This window comes from Pongo pygmaeus, chromosome 12 (genome assembly GCF_028885625.2).
Source record: "Pongo pygmaeus isolate AG05252 chromosome 12, NHGRI_mPonPyg2-v2.0_pri, whole genome shotgun sequence".
NCBI classification, from domain to species: Eukaryota; Metazoa; Chordata; class Mammalia; order Primates; family Hominidae; genus Pongo; species Pongo pygmaeus.
The window spans coordinates 123366767-123386900 of NC_072385.2; the positions used below are offsets into that span (position 1 = coordinate 123366767).

At 38.5% G+C, this 20134-nt stretch overlaps 1 protein-coding gene across 2 annotated transcripts in view; it reads left to right on the plus strand.

The window, feature by feature from the left end:
• Positions 1-20134, plus strand: part of NOL10 (nucleolar protein 10) — a 117591-nt gene that overhangs the window by 13038 nt on the left and 84419 nt on the right. For both annotated transcript variants that reach the window (XM_063648970.1, XM_054476307.2), the window contains 8 exons: positions 2238-2315; positions 4578-4615; positions 6442-6578; positions 9312-9377; positions 10748-10808; positions 14535-14620; positions 18329-18407; positions 19682-19831. In XM_063648970.1, coding sequence (XP_063505040.1) covers positions 2238-2315; positions 4578-4615; positions 6442-6578; positions 9312-9377; positions 10748-10808; positions 14535-14620; positions 18329-18407; positions 19682-19831 — 695 coding nt within the window. The remainder of the gene's footprint in view (positions 1-2237; positions 2316-4577; positions 4616-6441; positions 6579-9311; positions 9378-10747; positions 10809-14534; positions 14621-18328; positions 18408-19681; positions 19832-20134) is intronic.

The window sequence follows — 20134 nt, forward strand, 5'->3', positions numbered from 1 at the left end:
TCCAACCTGGGCAACAGCGAGACCCTGTCTCTAAAAAAAATTAAAGCCCCAAAAACAAACGACAGCGGAATAAAGGTGCTGGCTATATTAAAAGTTTTATGTATAGCCTTTCAAATTATTTGTGTGTGTGTGTGTGCACATAAAATTGTGTGTGTGTGTATATATATATATCGTCTATATGGATATAGATATATATATATACACACACATATATACACACACGCATATGTATGTGTGTGTATATATACACACACACACACACACACATAAAAATTTATTAAAATTATTGCCATACGACAGTGGGCTTATATTTACTGGTTTTAAATTTCTCTTTTTTAAGCTGGGTGCGGTGTCTCACGCCTGTAATTCCAGCACTTTGGGAGGCTGAGGTGGATGGATCACTTGAGCCCAGGAGTTTGAGACGAGCCTGGGCAACGTGGTGAAACCTCATCTTTACAAAAAATACAAAAATTACACAGTCGTGATGGCAGGCGCCTCTTGGTCCCCACTACTTGGGAAGCTGAGGTGGGAGGATCACTGGAGCCCAGGGAGGTTGAGGTTGCAGTGAGCCGTGATTGCACCCCTGTGCTCCAGCCTGGTTGACAGAGTGAGACCCCATTTCAAAAAAGGAAAAAAAAAAAAAAACCACCAAAGAAAACCCCACAAAATAACCTTCTTTTTTTTTTTTAAACAGAATCTTGGGTTTTGATCTATGCCAGAAAACAAAGGACTACCTCATTCTTTTATTTTTAAGATGTCTTTATTGGAAATATGTAACATAAAATATGAAAGTCTCCGAAATTGCACTTCACGGAGATAGACTATCATTGTGAAGTTAGTTCCTCCAACTTTTGCCTTACAAAGTGCCAAAGTTAGGCCAGGCACGGTGGCTCACTCCTGTAATTCCAGCACTTAGGGAGGCGGAGACAGGCAGATCACCTGAACTCACGAGTTCAAGACCAGCCTGGCCAACATGGTGAAACCCCATCTCTACTAAAAATACAAAAATTAGCCAGATGTGGTGGCAGGCACCTGTAATCCCAGCTACTTGGGAAGCTGAGGCAGGAGAATCACTTGAATCCGGGCAGCAGAGGTTGCAGTGAGCCGAGATTACTCCTCTGCACTCCAGCCTGGGCGACAGAGCAAGACCCCATTTCAAAGAAAAAAAAAAGAAGAGGCCGGCCTCGATGGCTCATGTCTGTAATCCCAGCACTTTGGGAGGCCAAGGCGGGTGGATCACCTGAGGTCAGGAGTTCGAGACCAGCCTGACCAACATGGTGAAACCCCATCTCTACTAAAAATACAAAAATTAGCTGGGCATCATGGCCTGCACTTGTAATCCCAGCTACTCAGGGGGCTGAGGCAGGAGAATCGCTTGAACCTGGGAGGCGGAGGTTGCAGTGAGCTGAGATCACGCTGTTGCACCCCAGTCTAAACGACAGAAAGAGACTCTGTCTCAAAAAAAAAAAAAAAGAGAAAGTGCCAAAGTTACCATTTCATTGTACAAAATAGGGATCGTATTATATGGATCATTCTCCAGCACTTGCCTGTGCTGTCCCTGTACTTTTACTTTATAGTACGTTTGGCAGCTTTCCATGTCAGTGGTTACTACAGGTCTGCCTCATCCACTTTATGGGCTATGTAATATTCCCTTGCGTGGATTTATTGTCATTTATTCAACCATTTTCCTGTCAGTGGACATTTTATTGCTTTCAGTTGCTGACCATTTATAAATAATGCTGCAGTGAACATTCTTAATATCTTTGTCAGGCTTATGGATATATTTCTGTGAGTTCAATTTGTGTAAGTTGAAATATAGATTGAAAGTATGGAAACATCATGTATTTTAGGGATTATCCTTCAAAGAAGTTGTATCAATTGTATACTAATCAACAGCAGTATAGGGGAATATTTTACACTTTCACCAACACAGATATTAACCGTTTTTTAATCTTTGCCATTCTGGTGGACAAAACTGTTTCGTTGTTTGCATGTATTTTGTTAGATTACTTGTAAAGTTTCTTAGTTATTTTGTTTGGTTTTCTATGACTTGCTTGTTTAGCTTTTGCTCAGTTTTTCCTTGGGGTGTTTGAGAGGGGCTGCTTTTACATTCCTTTCTTTTGATTTGGTTACAATTAATCCTGCCTGTCTCTGAACAAGAAGTACACTCAATGTATCTGGATGTTTTGACTATGTAAGTATGTCTTTAGGTTTTACATCACATTAATTTTTTGTAGGAACATATAAACCTCGGGTTCGATGTTATGACACCTATCAATTATCCTTGAAGTTTGAAAGGTGTTTAGATTCAGAAGGTGAGTAAAAAGCTAAATTTGAATTCATGAACATGGCTTTTTATGTTTGTCTGCTTTTCTGGTTTTAAAATGAGAACGGTTTGTAATTAGTTTTTTATTGCTGTATAGCAAATTACTGTACTACAATCCCGACGGCTTAAAACATCCATTTAGTAGCTCACAGTTGTGTAGATCTTAAGTCTGTACAGGTTCTGTGCTCAGAGAGGTCAGGGTGTTGACCAGGTGGAGCTCTGACTTGGAGGTGCTGGGCAAGAATATGCTTCCACGTGTTAGTTTGTAGTTCTTTTAGAATTGACTGGCAGCATTTCTGGTTTTCAGAGAATGCACCCTCCCCAACCCCCAAAATAATAAAAAATAAAAAAGAATTTGCTTCCAGATACACTCAGGGTATTGTCAGAATTCAGTTTGTTGTGGTTACAGGATTGGGGTTCCCATTTCCTTCTGGCTGTCAGCTGGGGGCCACTCTAGGCTTCTAGAGGCTGCATGCATTTCTCATCACGCGCTTACCTCCACCTTCAAGCCAGCAACAGCTCATCAGATCCTCCCTGTATTTCTTTTCTTTCTTTTATTTATTTATTTATTTATTTATTTATTTATTTATTTATTACTTTTTTAAAGAGATAGGATCTTGTTGCCCAGGCTGGAGTGCTGTGGCATGATCATAGTTTACTATAGCCTTGAACTCCTGGGCTCAAGTGATCCTCCCACCTTAGCCTCCCAAGTAGCTAGAACTACAGATGTGAACCACCATGCCCCACTAATTTTATAATTTTTTGTAGAGATGGAGTCTAGCCATGTTGCCCAGGCCAGTCTCAAGCTCCTGGCCTCAGCCATCCTTTTGCTTTGGTCTCCCAAAGTACTGGGATTCCAGGCATGAGCCACTGCACCCAGCCCCTTGTGTTTTGGATCTCTCTGCCTTTTTCTTCTGCTGCCAGCCAGAGAAACTCTGCTTTTATTTATTTACTTATTTATTTTTTTGAGACAGAGTCTTGCTCTGTCGCCCAGGCTGAAGTGCAGAGGCACGATCTTGGCTCACTGTAAACTCCACCTCCCAGATTCAAGTGATTCTCCTGCCTCAGCCTCCTGAGTGGCTGGGATTACAGGCGCACTTACCACGCGCAGCTAATTTTGGTATTTTTAGTAGAGACGGGTTTCACCATGTTGGTCAGGCTGGTCTCGAACTCCTGACCTCGTGATCTACCCGCCTCGGCCTCCCAAAGTGCTGGGATTACAGGTGTGGGCCACTGCGCCCAGCTGAAACTCTGCTTTTAAAGGGCTCATATGATTATAAATCTCCCCTTTGCCATAGAATGTAATGTAATCATGGGAGCAATGTCTTATCAATTCACAGTTTCTACCCACACTCTCAAGGGAAGGGGGTTATACGAGGGTAAAGGTCACTGGGGGTTATTCTTAGAATTTTGAATGGCACTGAACTCAAGTTAAAATGGGAAAGTTCAAGTGCTTTTATCAGTTGGCCTAGAATTTGGGATTGAGGGGAAAGGAGTTAATGGGATATATGGTCTGTGGAATTATATGCATAGTCTCCCAACTTGTTTCACCCTTTGTTGTTGTTTTTTTTATTTTTACTTTTTAGAAACAGGATCTTTTTCTGTCACCCAGGCTGGAGTGCAGTGTTATGATCACAGCTCACTGCAGCCTCAACTACCCAGGCTCAAGAGATCCTCCTACCTCCGCCTCCCAAATAGCTGGGATCACAGGCGTGCACCACCATGTCTGGCTAATTTTTTTTCTGTTTTTTTTTTTTCTTTCCCATAGTGATAGGGTCTTACCATATCTTTGTTTATTGAAAACAATAGAAACTCTGTGTGCCACTAATAATGGATATTTTTGCCTCTTTTTGTTTATCAGGTAGACTATGAATGGGTAAAAAATGACTTATCTTTTTTGTTAAGCAACAATTTTTTTGTTCTTTAATGTATATTTGAAAGTCTTTAAAATTATTTTGTTTTCAACATCTCAGAAAGAGTGTCAGAATTTAGAAGTCATTATATTTTGTGAATTTGCTTTCAGTTCTACAAGAAATCTAGTTGATGTGTATTGAGAAATTATGAGGCTTTTAAGTTTTTGTTGGTGTTTTGGGACAATATACTATGACAGTTTTCTTCTTGTTTCACGTAGAGGCAGAAAAAACTGGTATGTGTATAATTTCTGTGTTGAATTAGAATCTTTGCATCAAGTTTGCGTTGTTATTAAGAATATTGATTGATAATTGTATTTTTCCTATTTCTTGTTTTTCAGTTGTCACCTTTGAAATTTTGTCTGATGACTACTCAAAGGTATGTTTTATAGCATTGGTTTGTACTGACTAGACTCAAGAAATGAGTGAGTGGAATTTATTTTAATGATAAGCAGTTTTATGATATTTTTATTGTTAAACTAAAATGGCTGTGTAGTTCTATTGTTAAACAAAAATGGCTGTGTAGTAAAATGTAACCCATCATTTTTTATTAATATTAATACAGTGATACAGATAGCCTTTGGCTAATCTAATATCAAAGGTAATTTTTCGTATCATATATGAAACCTTATTTATATTTTTAAGAATTGGCAGCAGTCATCTTTTATATCATCCTATATTCTAGATTTGTGATTCTGATTATTACATTTAACCTAGATTTATTTGCCAGGTTGCTTTCATTTTCTTATTTATATGTGAAATGTAAACTAGCAGGATTGTATGTTTAATTTTTTTTAACTTTGCAAATGGTTGTGGTATATTCTGAAACAGTTCAAAATATAGCTAAGTAGATTTATTTCTTTTTTTTGGTGCCATTAGTCCATCTTTCAACTCTTCTTTTTGGAGACAGGGCCTTGCTCTGTCACCCAGGCTGGAGGGGCAGTGGCGTAATTTCAGCTCACTGCAGCATCAACCTCCCGGGTTCAAGTGATTCTCCTGCCTCTGCCTCCTGAGTAGCTGGGACTACAGGCATGCGCCTCCACGCCTGGCTAATTTTTGTGTTTTTAGTAGAGATATGGTTTTACCAGGTTGGCCAGGCTGGTGTCAAACTCTTGACCTCAAGTGATCCGCCTGACTTGGCCTCCCAAAGTGTTGGAATTACAGGCGTGAGCCACTGCCCCCGACCCATCTTTCAACTCTTATAGTCACTTTCAACAGTTATAAAATTGTCATAAACTCTTGAATTTAAAATGAAACATTTTTATTGATGTCAATGGCATCTTGAAAGAAAATTGAATTTTCTTAGCTGACATGGCTTTATATTTTCAGTTTTGGAAACTATGGGGTACAGCTTATCCTTTTGTCTATGGTATCATTTATTATACGTTTTGGAACATGTAATTTTAGAATGTATTTTCTCTAAATACTGACAAGTTTGCCTTTAAATACCATCTGTTGATGTTTAGGGTACCCCTTTAGTACACTAAAGTCAAATGTATACAAGGAGTTTTTCATAACTTGTGTGATAATGGTGGGATTATTATTATTTTTTGTTTTTTTTATTTTTTGAGACAGAGTTTCACTCTTGTTTCCCAGGCTGGAGTTCAATGGTACAATCTCGGGTCACTGCATCCTCTGCCTCCCGTGTTCAAGCGATTCTCCTAACTCAGCCTCCTGAGTAGCTGGGATTACAGGCATGCGCCACCATGCCCAGCTAATTTTGTATTTTTAGTAGAGACGGGGTTTCTCCATGTTGGTCAGGCTAGACTCAAACTCCCTACCTCAGGTGACCCACCCGCCTCGTCCTCCCACAGTGCTGGGATTACAGGTGTGAGCCACCATGCCCGGCCAGGATTATTTAAATGTGTTCCCAAGTGAAAGAGGGAACTGATCGTTGAGGGTACCATGAGAGTGCTCTATGTTATGACATGCTGGTGCCACGTAAATGAAGGGCGTTTGTTTCAAGTCTTTAATTAGTATGTAAGGTTTGCAGAAAAGCTATCAGGATACAGGAGGGCATTAAGGAGCCAATGGAGAGTTTTCATTCTTAATCCCAGTGGAGAGTGTGTGCATGGACATGTGTGTTTAGATACAGAAAGTGAGAGAGAGGTAAGAGTTTTCCTTGGTTTGCCAGTTTTTTAGTGATAATGAAGTAAACACCTAACTAGAAACCTAAGCAAACTAATTTTTTTGTTTTATTTTCAGATTGTCTTCTTACATAATGATAGATACATTGAATTTCATTCGCAATCAGGTTTTTACTACAAAACCAGAATACCAAAGTTCGGGAGAGATTTCTCTTACCACTATCCATCCTGTGACTTGTACTTTGTTGGTGCAAGGTATTGGATCCAGTCCCTTTTTCTCCTTTTCATCTCCTAAAACAACCAACTTCTGTTCCTAAATTTCTTGTACATTTTCTCTGTTTAGATAACTTGCTTTAATAAAAAAGTGATATGTGGCTCTTGTAAAAAAAAAAAAAAAAAGAAAACAGGATAGGCAAAAAATTCTATTTTCTACATATTGGTTTACTTATAAGTACCATATACTGTTTTAACAACTGTTGTTTTGCTTAATACAATATTTTCTAATGTTAAAAATATCTGTGATAGTTATCTGCCTTATTGGGAAATACTGATGGGAAATGTGTGAGCCTTTTCAGTTTAGCCTGGTTGCCACAATTTATGAGACATAGTATTGTTTTATTTATCTGTTTATCTTCTAGACTTTTGTCTCTACCTTAAGTTTGCTTCATGTCAGTAATCAGTTTCTATCTGATCACTTTGTGATTAATAGGTCATATGTGGTTATGGACTCTAGTTTAAAAAAATTAGGAGAGGGCTTTATTGTTATTATTTTTGGTAATTTGATAGTTTGATTTAATTTAATTTGCATGAAATGACAAAAGCATTTAAAGCATCTTTCATTATGTAGTTGATGTCCTACATTAAACAGTCTGCTAAATTCTAAACAAAAGTTTATTAGCAAATTTTCAAAAATTTAAAAAACAGTTGTTTCAAAACCATTAAGTAGTAAATGTATTTAAGAAACTAATTAGGACAGAGGTCATAACTTTAGAACACCACTACCCATGTTTTTTTGTTTTGTTTTGTTTTGTTTTTTTGAGAGGGAGTCTCACTCTGTCACCCAGGCTGGAGTGCAGTGGTACGATCTTGGCTCACTGCAACCTCTGCCTCCCAGGTTCAAGTGATTCTCCTGCCCCAGCCTCCCGAGTAGCTGAGACTATGGGCGCCCACCACCATGCCCAGCTATTTTTGTATTTTTAGTAAAGGCGATGTTTCACCTTGTTGGCCAGGCTGGTCTTGAACTTCTGACCTCAGGTGATCCACCCACCTCAGCCTCCCGAAGTGCTGGGAGTACAGACATGAGCCATGGTGCCCGGCCCTGTTTTTTTTGTTTTGTTTTGTTTTTAACAAAGCAATTAGTGTATCTTTTTGGCTATTAGTATTAGCAATTTATCTACAATATTTAATGAGATAAATTGTTGGTAAAAATTTAGTACAATTTCAATAGAAACATCCCTTTTTTTCGCCTGAAAATACAGCAGTATTTGAAGGACTAATTTCTTTAAAGAAGAATAAGACATGATCTTTGCTTTTAAGTTGCTTAAAGTTAAGGTATAATTCCTACATGACTGACTCATTTAGGAGTTATATCTTTGGCTTCTGTTAGTATGGTGCAAAATATGGAGATATACATGTATAATCTAGTTGATAAAATCAGTTTCTTAGCTCTATTGCACAGTATTTGAAAACTTTTTATTCTGAGTACCTTTTTGGTTTTATTATTAGTTTTTTATAAAGATGGGGTCTCACAATATTTCCCAGGCTGGTCTTGAACTCCTGGGCTCAAATGATCCTCTTGCTTTGGCCTCACAAAATGTTGGGATTACAGGTGTGAACTACTGTACCTGGCCTATATTATTATTATTATTATTATTATTATTATTATTATTATTTGAGATGGAGTCTCGCTCTGTCACCAGGCTGGAGTGCAGTGGTGTAATCTCCACTCACTGTAACCTCCACCTCCCAGATTCAAGCGATTCTCCTGCCCCAGCCTCCCGAGTAGCTGGGATTACAGGCATGCGCCACCACGCGCAGGTAATTTGTGTATTTTTAGTAGAGACAGGGTTTCACCATATTGGCAAGGATGGTCTCGGTCTCTTCACCTCGTGATCCGCCCACCTCAGCCTCCCAAAGTGTTGGGATTACAGGCGTGAGCCACCACCACCCAGCCCTGTGTTATTTTTATGGTCATCAAAAGGTAGCATTTGACCAGGTATTTGGCTGGTGGCTATTATGTGTGTGTGTGTATGTATGTGTGTGTGTGTGTATATATATATATATATATATATATATATATGAAAAATACATAAAATATATATATATACACAAATACATACCCATTTTAGAAAATTGGGAAAATATAGAAAAGAAAAAATTCAGGCTGGGCACGATGGCTCATGCTTGTAATGCAGCACTTTGGGAGGCTGAGGTGGGCAGATCACCTGAGGTCAGGAGTTCAAGACCAACCTGGCCAACATGGTGAAACCCTGTCTCTACTAAAAATACAAAAAATTAGCTGGATGTAGTGACGGGTGCCTGTGAGCTGAGATTGCACTATTGCACTCCAGCCTGGGCAATAAGAGCAAAACCCCGTATCAAAAACAAAAAAAACAAAAAAAAGAAAAAATTCAGCCATAATTACACCACCCAGAGAGAATCCTTATTATATTTCCTTCTAGTCCTTTCTTATATACATATGTAGATACATTACATGTACTTTTGGATCTTGTATTCTCCATCTTATTTGTAAATAGTATTCTACGTAATGACTTCATAATATTTCCTTGGCACATGAGTGGTTTAAATCACTTTTATACATGAACAAATTCATAAAGTGGATATTTTTCAGATTTAGAATACATTTTTGTATCAGTTTTACAAAAGGAAGTGATGGCTTATGAGTGATATATATATTTATAAAATTTATATTTACTTAAAGTTTCATTGTAGCTTAGCAGGTTTTTAACTTACTTTATTACTTTACAGTTCTGAAGTTTATAGGTTAAACTTAGAACAAGGACGATACCTAAATCCTCTACAAACTGATGCTGCGTGAGTATTGTTTTAGTAATTCTGCTATATACATTTTGACCAGGAGGTGGAGCCAGATGCTCAGTTTGTTAACAAGTAACATAAAATATTGCAATTAAGCAAAACTCCCAGCAACTTAGTTAAAAAGTACTGTTGAATTTATTCTTAGACAGAAAATTCACTGAAAGATATGGTGATTACTATAAAAATAAATAAAAGCTTTTTTTCATCTACTCAACTTTAAGTCAGTTAAAAATACACAGTTTATTATTATTACCTGTAGTGTTCTTTAAATTTACATTCATGGTTTTGTTTTGTGATATTTTCTCCTGTGGAGAAATTGTTAATTAATTTGGAGTGCCATTTTTAAATTTTTATGCTTTGCTAGTGGACATTTAAGGTTTTTAAAGGTTTCCTTAAATACGTTATAGTCTACACATATGTATTATGCAGCAAAAATTTTTAGGAATGAATCCATCATCATCATCATCACAACAAATAATAGTGATAAACACAGTAAGAAAGCACTTTGTGCCAGGTATTATTCAGTCATTTTACCTTTATTAACTCATTTTAAACTTAGAACAGATTTTTGTGGTAAGTACCATTTTACAGATAGGGCAGCTGAGGCTCAGAGAGGTAAGTAGTTTGCCCAAGGCCACACAACTAGTCAAGGGTGGAAGCTGGATTACTTCACATTGTGTATATGAAGAGCTTGCTGAATTTTTCTTATTGCTTTGAGAGGATTTTTAAAGGGTAGGTGAACATGTTGTGATAAGAACCAACTAAACTCCAATTTTTTTTATTTCACACTGGCTAAAAATGCTTTTATTTTTATTTTAAAAAAAACTTGTAGTAGTAACTTCACAAATGCATTATATTGAGTGTCCTCTGTACTCCAGATACTGCTGAACACTTTGCAGTCTTTTTCATTTAATCCCCATAACAACCCCCTGAGGTAGGTGAAATATCCATTTTACAGAGCAAGAAAATGAGACTTAGAATTATGTGCCCAGGACAAGCCTGTCAAGGCTCAGGATTGTCATGGTGATAGCGTGTGTTCTTTTAAGAATGGTACCTGCCTTGGAAGAAAATACCTTGAAAAAGAGAGTGACCCTTTCTTCTCATGGTAGTGGAATAGTATTTCAGAAGGAAGTCCTTCCTTGTTTGTCACCTAGCAGGTAGAGTATCACCCTGGGGATCAGAAACTCCAGTGACTGAGCCAAGCACTTAACCCTTTCATACCTTGGTGTTTTCCATTTGCAGATTAGTAAGAGAGAATCTGTGTGTCTTCTTTCTCCTCAGAATTTGGGTTGACTTTATTTATTTAATATTCCTTCCCTACTAAAGTGGGTGCTAACTAATTCTTTCTTACTGCTTTCCTGTGTTAGGGAGAATAATGTTTGTGACATAAATTCAGTGCATGGCTTGTTTGCCACAGGAACCATAGAGGTAAGCATATGTTGACTTTATTTTTTAGAATATTTGTTTTATATTTGATTGGAATTTTTATTTGAAGACTGAGTTGCTTGATTCCTTAGAGTAGGATGATAATGAGGTGATAGCTTGAACATCCTGTAGGGTAGCATTCAGTAAATATTGAGATGAATGTACACAACATTTTTCTTTTAAATGATAATATCTTTGAATCGATGTCCTTCACACTTACCAATAATTTTTTGTAGATTTGCATTTTTCACTTGAAACAATGATAAATATTCATAGTTTTAAAAAATGCAAATATGTCAGAAGCATGTAATTTTAAAAAGTGCCCTTTTATACCTTCCAAGTCACCAAATCCTACACCCCAGAGGTAACACTTGAATGGTTTGGAGTAGTATCCTTCCAGATTTTTTCCTAAGTGCTATATGCCAATATGCATATGTGTACATACATATTTTTTAAAGTGGTTTACCAAACTGAAATTGTTTTCTACTGTAGTTCTCCATTTGCTTTTTTTTTTAAGACATAACAGCATATAATATACATCTTATTGGTATTTATAATTACTTACAATGCTAAACTAATTAAAAAAAAATTTACAGGCCAGGCACAGTGGCTCACTAATCCTAGCACTTTGGGAGGCCAAGGCAGGCCAGATCACTTGAGATCAGGAGTTTGAGACCAGCCTGGCCAATATGGCGAAACACCGTCTCTACTAAAAATACAAAAATTAGCCGGGTGTGGTGGCACACACCTGTAATACCAGCTACTTGGGAGGCTGAGGCAAGAGGGGCGGAGGTTGCAGTGAACGAAGATTGGGCTACTGCACTCCCGCCTGGGTGACAGAGCGAGACTCCGTCTCAAAAAAAAATGATGGTTTACAGATAGCATTCTGTTGTTTGTACTATAATTTATTAAACCAGTTTCATATGGATGCAATTAATGGTTTTTTTTTTTACTCAAATTATTTTTATGTTGAGAGATTAATGCAGCCACAAAAAAGAATGAAAGCATGTTCTTTGCAGCAACATGGATACAGCTGGAGGCTGTTACCCTAAGTGAATTAAGACAGGAACAGAAAACCAAATACTGCATGTTCTCACTTACGAGTGGGAGCTAACCATTGGGTACTCATGGCCATAAAGATGACAACACTAGACACTGGGGATTACTGGATGGGGAAGGGAGGGAGGGAGGCAAGGGTTGAAAACTAACTGTTGGCTACTGTGCTCACTGCCTGGGTGACGGGATCAGTCATACTGCAAACCTCAGCATTATGCAATATACCAGTGTAACAAACCTGCACGTACCCCCAGAGTCTAACATAGATGCTGAAGTTGTATTTTAAAAAAAGATTAATATTTGAAATGGGACACTGAGTTTGATCTGACAGATACTATGTAAAACTATGTTGAATGTGTTTGAATACTGTTATGTCTAAATCAAGCTTTCTCTTGGTAGTCAGGTTACTTGAGATTATCAAGGGGAAATTTTACAAGAGTTTCTCTGAGAAAATAGTTTTTAGGGTCCTTACAGGGCAGTCTAGGCTAGACACCAGGCAATGTGCTCTCTAAGAGAAGTTATGTATTAGAACGTGCTGCTCTTCCAGCAGCTGGTTTAAGACCAGCCTAGGACATGTTGAAGGGGTAGGAGGTAGGGATGCCCAAAGACTGGGCTTCCTGAAATTCCTTGATTATTAGCAGCTTGCAGTTTCATAAGCATAGTCAGATCAGGCTTAACAAATTCATTTTACATTGATTTTGATATTATATCTCAGATTTTAGTTTCTTCTTTAGTTCTTAGTTATCATAATATTATTGTCAAACTAAATGTTTGCATTTTGTGCTTTTTGAAGTGCCTAAGAGTGGAGGTTTGACAATGGAAATATTCAAATTTAGGTAATAGAAAATCAGTGTGCTTAAAAATACATTTTGTATTTACGCTGGAAGTTATCTGCATACCCATTTTGTGTTTTTGGAACTCAGCTTTTCTTTTTTATGTCCATAAAGTTTATTAACTCATTTTCAGAAGACACAGAAGACTAGACCATTTGGAATTACCTGCTGTAGTTTAAAAAGGTTTCCCTTCCTTTATTCAGCTTTGCAACATACATACTTGTAATAATATTAAAAGATTAATGAGGTCAGAACCTCCTAAGTATATTCAAGGTTTTGCTTTTAAGGTAGTTAATATATTAAACAGTCTTAAAACACCTTTGTTTATGTTTTTGTTTTGTCATTACAAAATCAAATGATAGACAAGAATACAAAGTGAAAAGTGTAATTCCCTTCCGCCCTGTCCTATTCCTGTTTCCTTACGTAAACATTGTTAATAATTTGCTCTGTATCCTCTCAGGTTTTTCTGTTTGCACAAGCATTTTTTTAAAAACACAAATGTTGGCTAGGTATGGTGGCTCACATCTGTCATCCCAGCTCTTTGGAAGTGCGAGTGGGTGGAACGCTTGAGTCCGGAAGTGCGAGTGGGTGGAACGCTTGAGTCCAGGAGTTCGAGACCAGCCTGGGCAACATGGCAACACCTCTTCTCTACCAATAATCCAAAAATTAGACAGACGTGGTACGTATCATAGACGCAGCTACTGGGGAAGCTGAGGTGAGAGGATGGATTGAGCCCACAAGGTGGAGGCTGCAATACGCTGTGATTGTGCTCTGCACTCCAGCTGAGTGACTGAACAAGACCTTGTCTCAAACACACAAACAACAACCCCTCATTTAAAAAAATAAATTGCTTTTTTGTGGACACAATTCTAGTACATATATATTCACATCATTCTTCGAAATGGCTAATATTCAGTTTAAATGGACGTACTACAGTTTCTCCATTCTGTTTTTTTTGAGACAGAGTCTTGCTTTGTTTCCCAGGCTGGACTCGGCTCACTGCAATGTCCCAGATTCAAGTGATTCTCTTGCCTCAGGCTCCCGAGTAGCTGGGACTACAAGCGCCCGCCACTACGCCCGGCTAATTTTTTGTATTTTTTAGTAGAGACGGGGTTTCACTGTGTTAGCCAGGATGATCTCGATCTCCTGACCTTGTGATCTGCCCATCTTGGCCTCCCAAAGTGCTGGGATTACAGGTGTGGCCACCGTGCCTGGCCGGGATTCTTCTTTTCATTAAAAAAAAAATTTTCCCCAGCTTTTTATTTTTAAAAAGTTCACATCTTTGTAAAAGTTTAGTGATAACATATATATTTTGCATTTTCTTTTCCTATAAAAATGTACATGTATTAAAAATGTTTTTTGAACCTTTCGAAAATAAGTTGCAGACATTATGATATTTGTTCCCTAAATACTTTAAAATGGATTTCTTAAAAATAAGGACTTTTTCTATGAAATAAACAATGTGGTTTATTTTTGTATGTGTTTTAAGGATTTCTTAGCAGCTTTTTTTTTTTTTTTGAGACGGAGTCTCGCTCTGTCGCTCAGACTGGTGTGCAGTGGCACAATCTCGGCTCACTGCAACCTCCACCTCCCGGGTTCAAGCAGTTCTTCTGCCTTAGCCTCCCAAGTAGCTGGGATTACAGGCGTGCACCACATACCCAGCTAATTTTTTGTATTTTTAGTAGAAGCGGGGTTTCGCCATGTTAGTCAGACTGGTCTCAAACTCCTGGCTTCAGGTGATCAGCCCACCTCGGCCTCCCAAAGTACTGGGATTACAGGCATGAGCCACCATGCCCGGCCTTCTACAGCTTTTATTTAAAATTGTTTTTCATTTGCTTAGGGTAGAGTGGAGTGCTGGGACCCAAGAACTCGAAACAGAGTTGGCCTGTTAGACTGTGCCTTAAACAGTGTCACAGCAGATTCAGAGTAAGTAGAAATTAATTTGCAATGTAAATGTTCATCAACTTTTAATTTAAGTAATGTATCTGTATTAAATTCAAATAAATTGCTACAGGATATCTGAAATTGTACTTTCCATGATTGTTTTTCATAAAGATCCTCTCCTGTAAAAGCTCACTAGTGAGTAAGCCAGATGGAATTTCTTTCCAAAATACTATACAGAAGGCCTTATTTCTTTAGTTGCTGTACAATTTTATTAAAACAATTACACTACAGGAATTTATATTCCAATTTTGTAGAATCTAGTGATAGAACCAGGAGTCCACCACAAAGTCCACAGAGGTGTGCTTTGAATTCTAAGGTGGAAGGAAGCAAGTGTTTTTTAAATATTTTCTTGTTCCTGTTTGCCTAATTTCTACATTTAACACAATCAGAAGAGTTTTCACCATTATACATCCATTTACAGTTTTATGATTATTTCCTGGAAAAAGATACCTAGAACCTGAATTTCTGGATTAAATAGCATACATATTTTGAAGGTTTTTGGTACATTGCTAAATTTCTGCCCTGCAGAAAACATAACCTCAGGTTAAATGTCTGCCTGCATGCCCAGAGCATACATTGCTTGCTTTCCTCAGCCTGGGACGTCCATCACAGCACTGCTAATAATAAGTCTTAGAAAGAGCCTGAGGATATTGATTAAATAAAGCTTAGTAGAAATAATAGCTGGCTGACAGTGCTTTCTATTTGCCAGGTACTGGGTCTAAGTTCTTTATATATATTAACTTATTTAATATGACAGCCCTTTGCTGTAGGCACTGTTATTGTATTTATTTTACAGAGAAGAAAAATATTCGTCAATGGCATACGTGTTATTCAGCCTTTAGGAATTATGTTGCAGAAGCATATTTATACTAGGAAAAGGTGGTCCAAATGCGCCTGTCAATGGAAGAGCGAGCCATATTGTTGCCTATAGAGTGTTACCACATTGTTATCAGAAAAACAGTGAACACAAGTATAGTCATAGGAAGAAGGCTGGGTGTATACCAGAATGTAAAAACTAGGGTTTGTTTGTTTGTTTTCTGATTTGGTTTTAAGTAATTTTATTTTTTAATTTTTTTTTTAGTGCTTAGCTTTTTTGTTTTTGTTTTCCCTACAAACCTTAGAAGCTGTCACTTCTAGGTGGAGCCAATACAATATGAGAAAGCCGTAAGTGTGTGTTGGTTAGGGGAAGCAGGCTGTCATTATTTGCAGATGATATAAGTTTCTCTGCCTGAGAATCTCAGGGGAGTAACTGAAAATCTATAAGAACTAATATAGACCAGGCACGGTGGCTCGTGCCTGTAATCCCAGCACTTTGAAAGGCCGAAGCTGGAGGATCACTTGAGGTTAGGAGTTCAAGACTAGCCTGGCCAACATGGTGAAACCCTATCTCTACTAAAAATACAAAATTAGCTGGGCGTGGTGGCACATGCCTGTAATCCCAAATACTTGGGAGGCTGAGGCAGGAGAATCGCCTGAACCCGGGAGGCGGAGGTTGCAGTGAGTCGAGATCGCCCCACTGTACTCCAGCCTGGGCAACAGAGCAAGACTCCATCTCAAAAATAAATAAATAAATAAATAGGCTGGGCACGGTGGCTCGTGCCTGTAATCTCAGCACTTTGGGAGGCTGAGGCAGGTGGATTACCTGAGGTCGGGAGTTTGAGACCAGCCTGACCAACATGGAGAAACCCTGTCTCTAATAAAAATACAAAATTAGCTGGGCATGGTGGCGCATGCCTGTAATCCCAAGTACTTGGGAGGCTGAGGCAGGAGAATCACTTGAACCCAGGAGGTGGAGGTTGCAGTGAACCGAGATCATGCCATTGCACTCCAACCTGGGCAACAAGAGCAAAACTCCATCACAAACAAACAAACAAATAAATAAAGTGTTACCACATTGTTATCAGAAAAACAATGAACACAAACATAGTCATAGAAGGCTGGATATATACCTGAGTGTTAAAACCAGGGTTTTTTTTTCTGATTTGGTTTTAGGTAATTTTACTTTTTTTTTTTTTTAATGCTTTGCTTTTTTTTGTTTGTTTTCCCTACAAACCTCATAAGCTGTCATTTCTAGGTGGAACCAACACAATATGAGAAGGCAATAAGTGTTAGTGTTGGATAGGGGAAGCAAGCTGTCATTTCCAGATGACATAAGTTTCTGTGCCTGAGAAACTCAGGAGAATAACTGAAAATCTGTAAGAACTAATATAACAGTTAAATAAATTGGTTATAAAATGTTCAAAAATCAGTGACCTTGTTATTTATTAGCACTATCCAGTTAAAAAGGTTATAAATGGAAGAACATTCTAATAACAACAAAATTTGTAAAACTCAATAAGAACATATATGGGCCAGGTGTGGTGGCTCACACCTGTAATCTCAGCACTTTGGGAGGCCAAGGCGGGCAGATCACTTGAGGTCAGGAGTTCAATACCAGCCTGGGCAACATGGTGAAACCCATCTCTACAAAAAAATAAAAAATTAGCTGGGAGTGGCGGCGCACATCTGTAGTCCGAGCTACGCAGGAGAATTGCTTGAACCGGAAGGTGAAGGTTGCAGTGAGCCGAGATCATGCCACTGCACTCCAGCCTGGGCGACGGGAGTTAAACCCTGTCTCCAAAAAAAAAAATATGAAGAAAGTGACAAAGGAATGAGTAGAGAAATATATCACTGTATTGAAAGAAGTGATTAAGTATAATTTGAAGAGTGAGTGACTAAAGTTGCTGTGCATATGAGGCTTTGAGGTTCCCACAGGTGCCCCAGCGCAGTTACAGGCTCAGGCTCTAGGTGGCAGAAGAGACCTGATGATGCTGACAGCCAACAGCCAGGACTCTAGGTCCTGGGCCAAGGGCATGTGGATGATAGGATTGATAGCAATATTGTCCACTTCTGACTCATCGCCTAGCACTCTTTCCACTGGAGATCATTGCTTTTGGTGCTGATTGGCTTGGTTGGTATGTGAGAAGCATATTCTAGAGTCGTGGCCATAGCATTCACTCTGTCTTTGGTACTTTCAGAGGCTCTAGGGTCCCCATTTGAGGATTCGTCTTTTATTTTAGCTGAACTTGGCTAATTTTAAAGTGGAAATGGTGTACCCATGTCCAAACAAAACGATTTCTTCTTAAGTATAAAAGGGGATGTTTCTATAAATGCCTTATTCTGGCTTAATTAAAATGGAAGAAAGAAGTAGATTACATTTTGTATATAAAGTATAACTTTATTTTGATAATGAAAGTTTGAATACAATTACCATTTACTTACTATTTTTGAGACAGGGTCTTGCTCTGTTGTCCCAGTTGGAGTGCAGTAGAATGATCACAGCTCACTGCAGCCTTGACCTCCCAGGCTCAAGCAGTCTCTTGCCTCAGCCACCCAAGTAGCTGGGACAACAGGTGTGTGCCACCACAACTGGCTATTTTTTTTTTTATTAATTTTTTGAAGAGATGGTGTCTCACTGTGTTACCCAAGCTGGCCTTGAATTCTTGGCCTCAAGAAATCCTCCCAACTCAGCCTCCCTAAGTGCTGGGATTACAGGTGTGAGTCATCTACCAGGCTGCAGTTACCTTTTAAACAGAAGGCTAGAAATGTGATTTCCCCCCATTAGATTTGAAGCGAAGACTAATAATGAACTTGTTACTTGGAAGGAGGTTTGGCTGTATATTCATGAAGCATGAATATTTTGCGTTTCAGGATAAACAGTTTACCAACAATCTCGGCTTTGAAATTTAATGGTGCCTTGACCATGGCAGTTGGAACAACCACAGGGCAGGTAAATATGTTTAATTTGGAAACTTCACATGTAAGTTGGTATTTCAGTGGTATGTGTATGTGTCATGAGAAATACACTGCAGGAACAGAAAATGAGACCAGACCAGAGGGTATGCCAGGATGCTGGATTCTTCCACACCTTGAGAAATCTTGACTCTTGCCTTGGTCAGTCTGCGGTGCTGTGGACTTAGAGCTGCAGTGGGACAGGCCTGCACCACCACACCTGGCTAATTTTTTGACTTTTTGTAGAGACAGGTCTCACTGTGTTGCCCAAGCTGGTCTTGAATTCCTGGACTCAGGCGATCCCCCCACCTTGGCCTCACAAAGTGTGGGGATTACGGGTGTGAGCCACCGGGCTTGGCCATAGGTATTCTCTTGTTAGTGGTTTGGAACAGCATTTTTCAGAGTCTATGCAACAGAATTCTGTGGTCAGACAGTCTTGGGAGTCTGCCAGACTTTTACTCTTGAAGATTGACAGTGGGTTTCAATACTTTTTTAATGAAGGCTCTCAGGAATTCTTGCACACAAGAAATATGTTTAATAAATATTTCCAAAATTTGTGTGTTCAAGGAACTTTTTTTTTTTTTTTTAATATAGCATCATTAACTACAGCACATGCCATAAGTGGTCAGCAGAACATGCATTAGTAGTGCTAGTCTGAGTAGTATTTCTTTCTTTCCTTCAAGGCAGAGCCTGTACACTCGCCTCCTACAAGAGGTCTGAAACCCTGCCTTGGAAGATTTACTTTCTTTGTCATCATGGGCTAGAGAGCATCTGTCACCTGGGACTTAATCCTAGAGGAGCTTTCCCAGGCTTCCTTGCCTCTAATGACAGGGGTCCGAAGAGATTTCCCCTTCTCCCAAGAAGTCATAGCCTTGTCACCACCATCTGTCTTGAATCTACTAGGACTGTTCCTAATTATGTCTTTCATTTTTGTTTATATCTGTTGCTATGACACTGCCTGGTACATAGGCCCTTGGTATGTATTTGTTGAACAAATTAAATTCTTATGGGCTTTCATTTTTTGTTCCTTTCTTAGTATGTTCAGTAGCTCTTACAAATTACTCTTGGGGTTGAATTCATAAAGTGTGTACTCTAAGGATTATTTAAGAGATCTTTCTGGAAAGAATCTCAAATCTCAGCACCTTGAGTAAGGGTGCTCGTTGTGTTCATAACAAAGTGATGAAGCAAAGGGCTGCCATTATTCTCACTTATAAATATTTCCTTTGGAGATAAAATGTATAGTTTGTTTAAACAGAAATTTTTTTTTTTCAGGTTTTATTATATGACCTTCGATCTGATAAGCCATTGCTAGTTAAAGATCACCAGTATGGGCTGCCCATTAAGTCCATTCATTTCCAGGATTCATTAGATCTGATTTTGTCTGCTGACTCTCGAATTGTCAAGATGTGGAATAAGAACTCCGTATGTATTTTTGGTTGAAATTACTTGCTTCTTTATTTGCGGGTGTTCCAAATGATCCTTTCGTCTCCATTGCCTTTTTTATGTGGGTTATTGAGAAAGAGATACTGAATATACATTTGGGAACTTAGCGGGAGGTCGGTTACTTTTGGATAGATAATATCCATATTTAGATAAGATACTCATGATTTCTTTCTGTTAAGAAATTTTCTGATTATCTAGAATTGGCATGCATTTTAGATGTTAAGTTAGGTAGAGAGAAAATCATGGTTTACAAGAGTTGATCTATGACCCGAGAAACCCCCT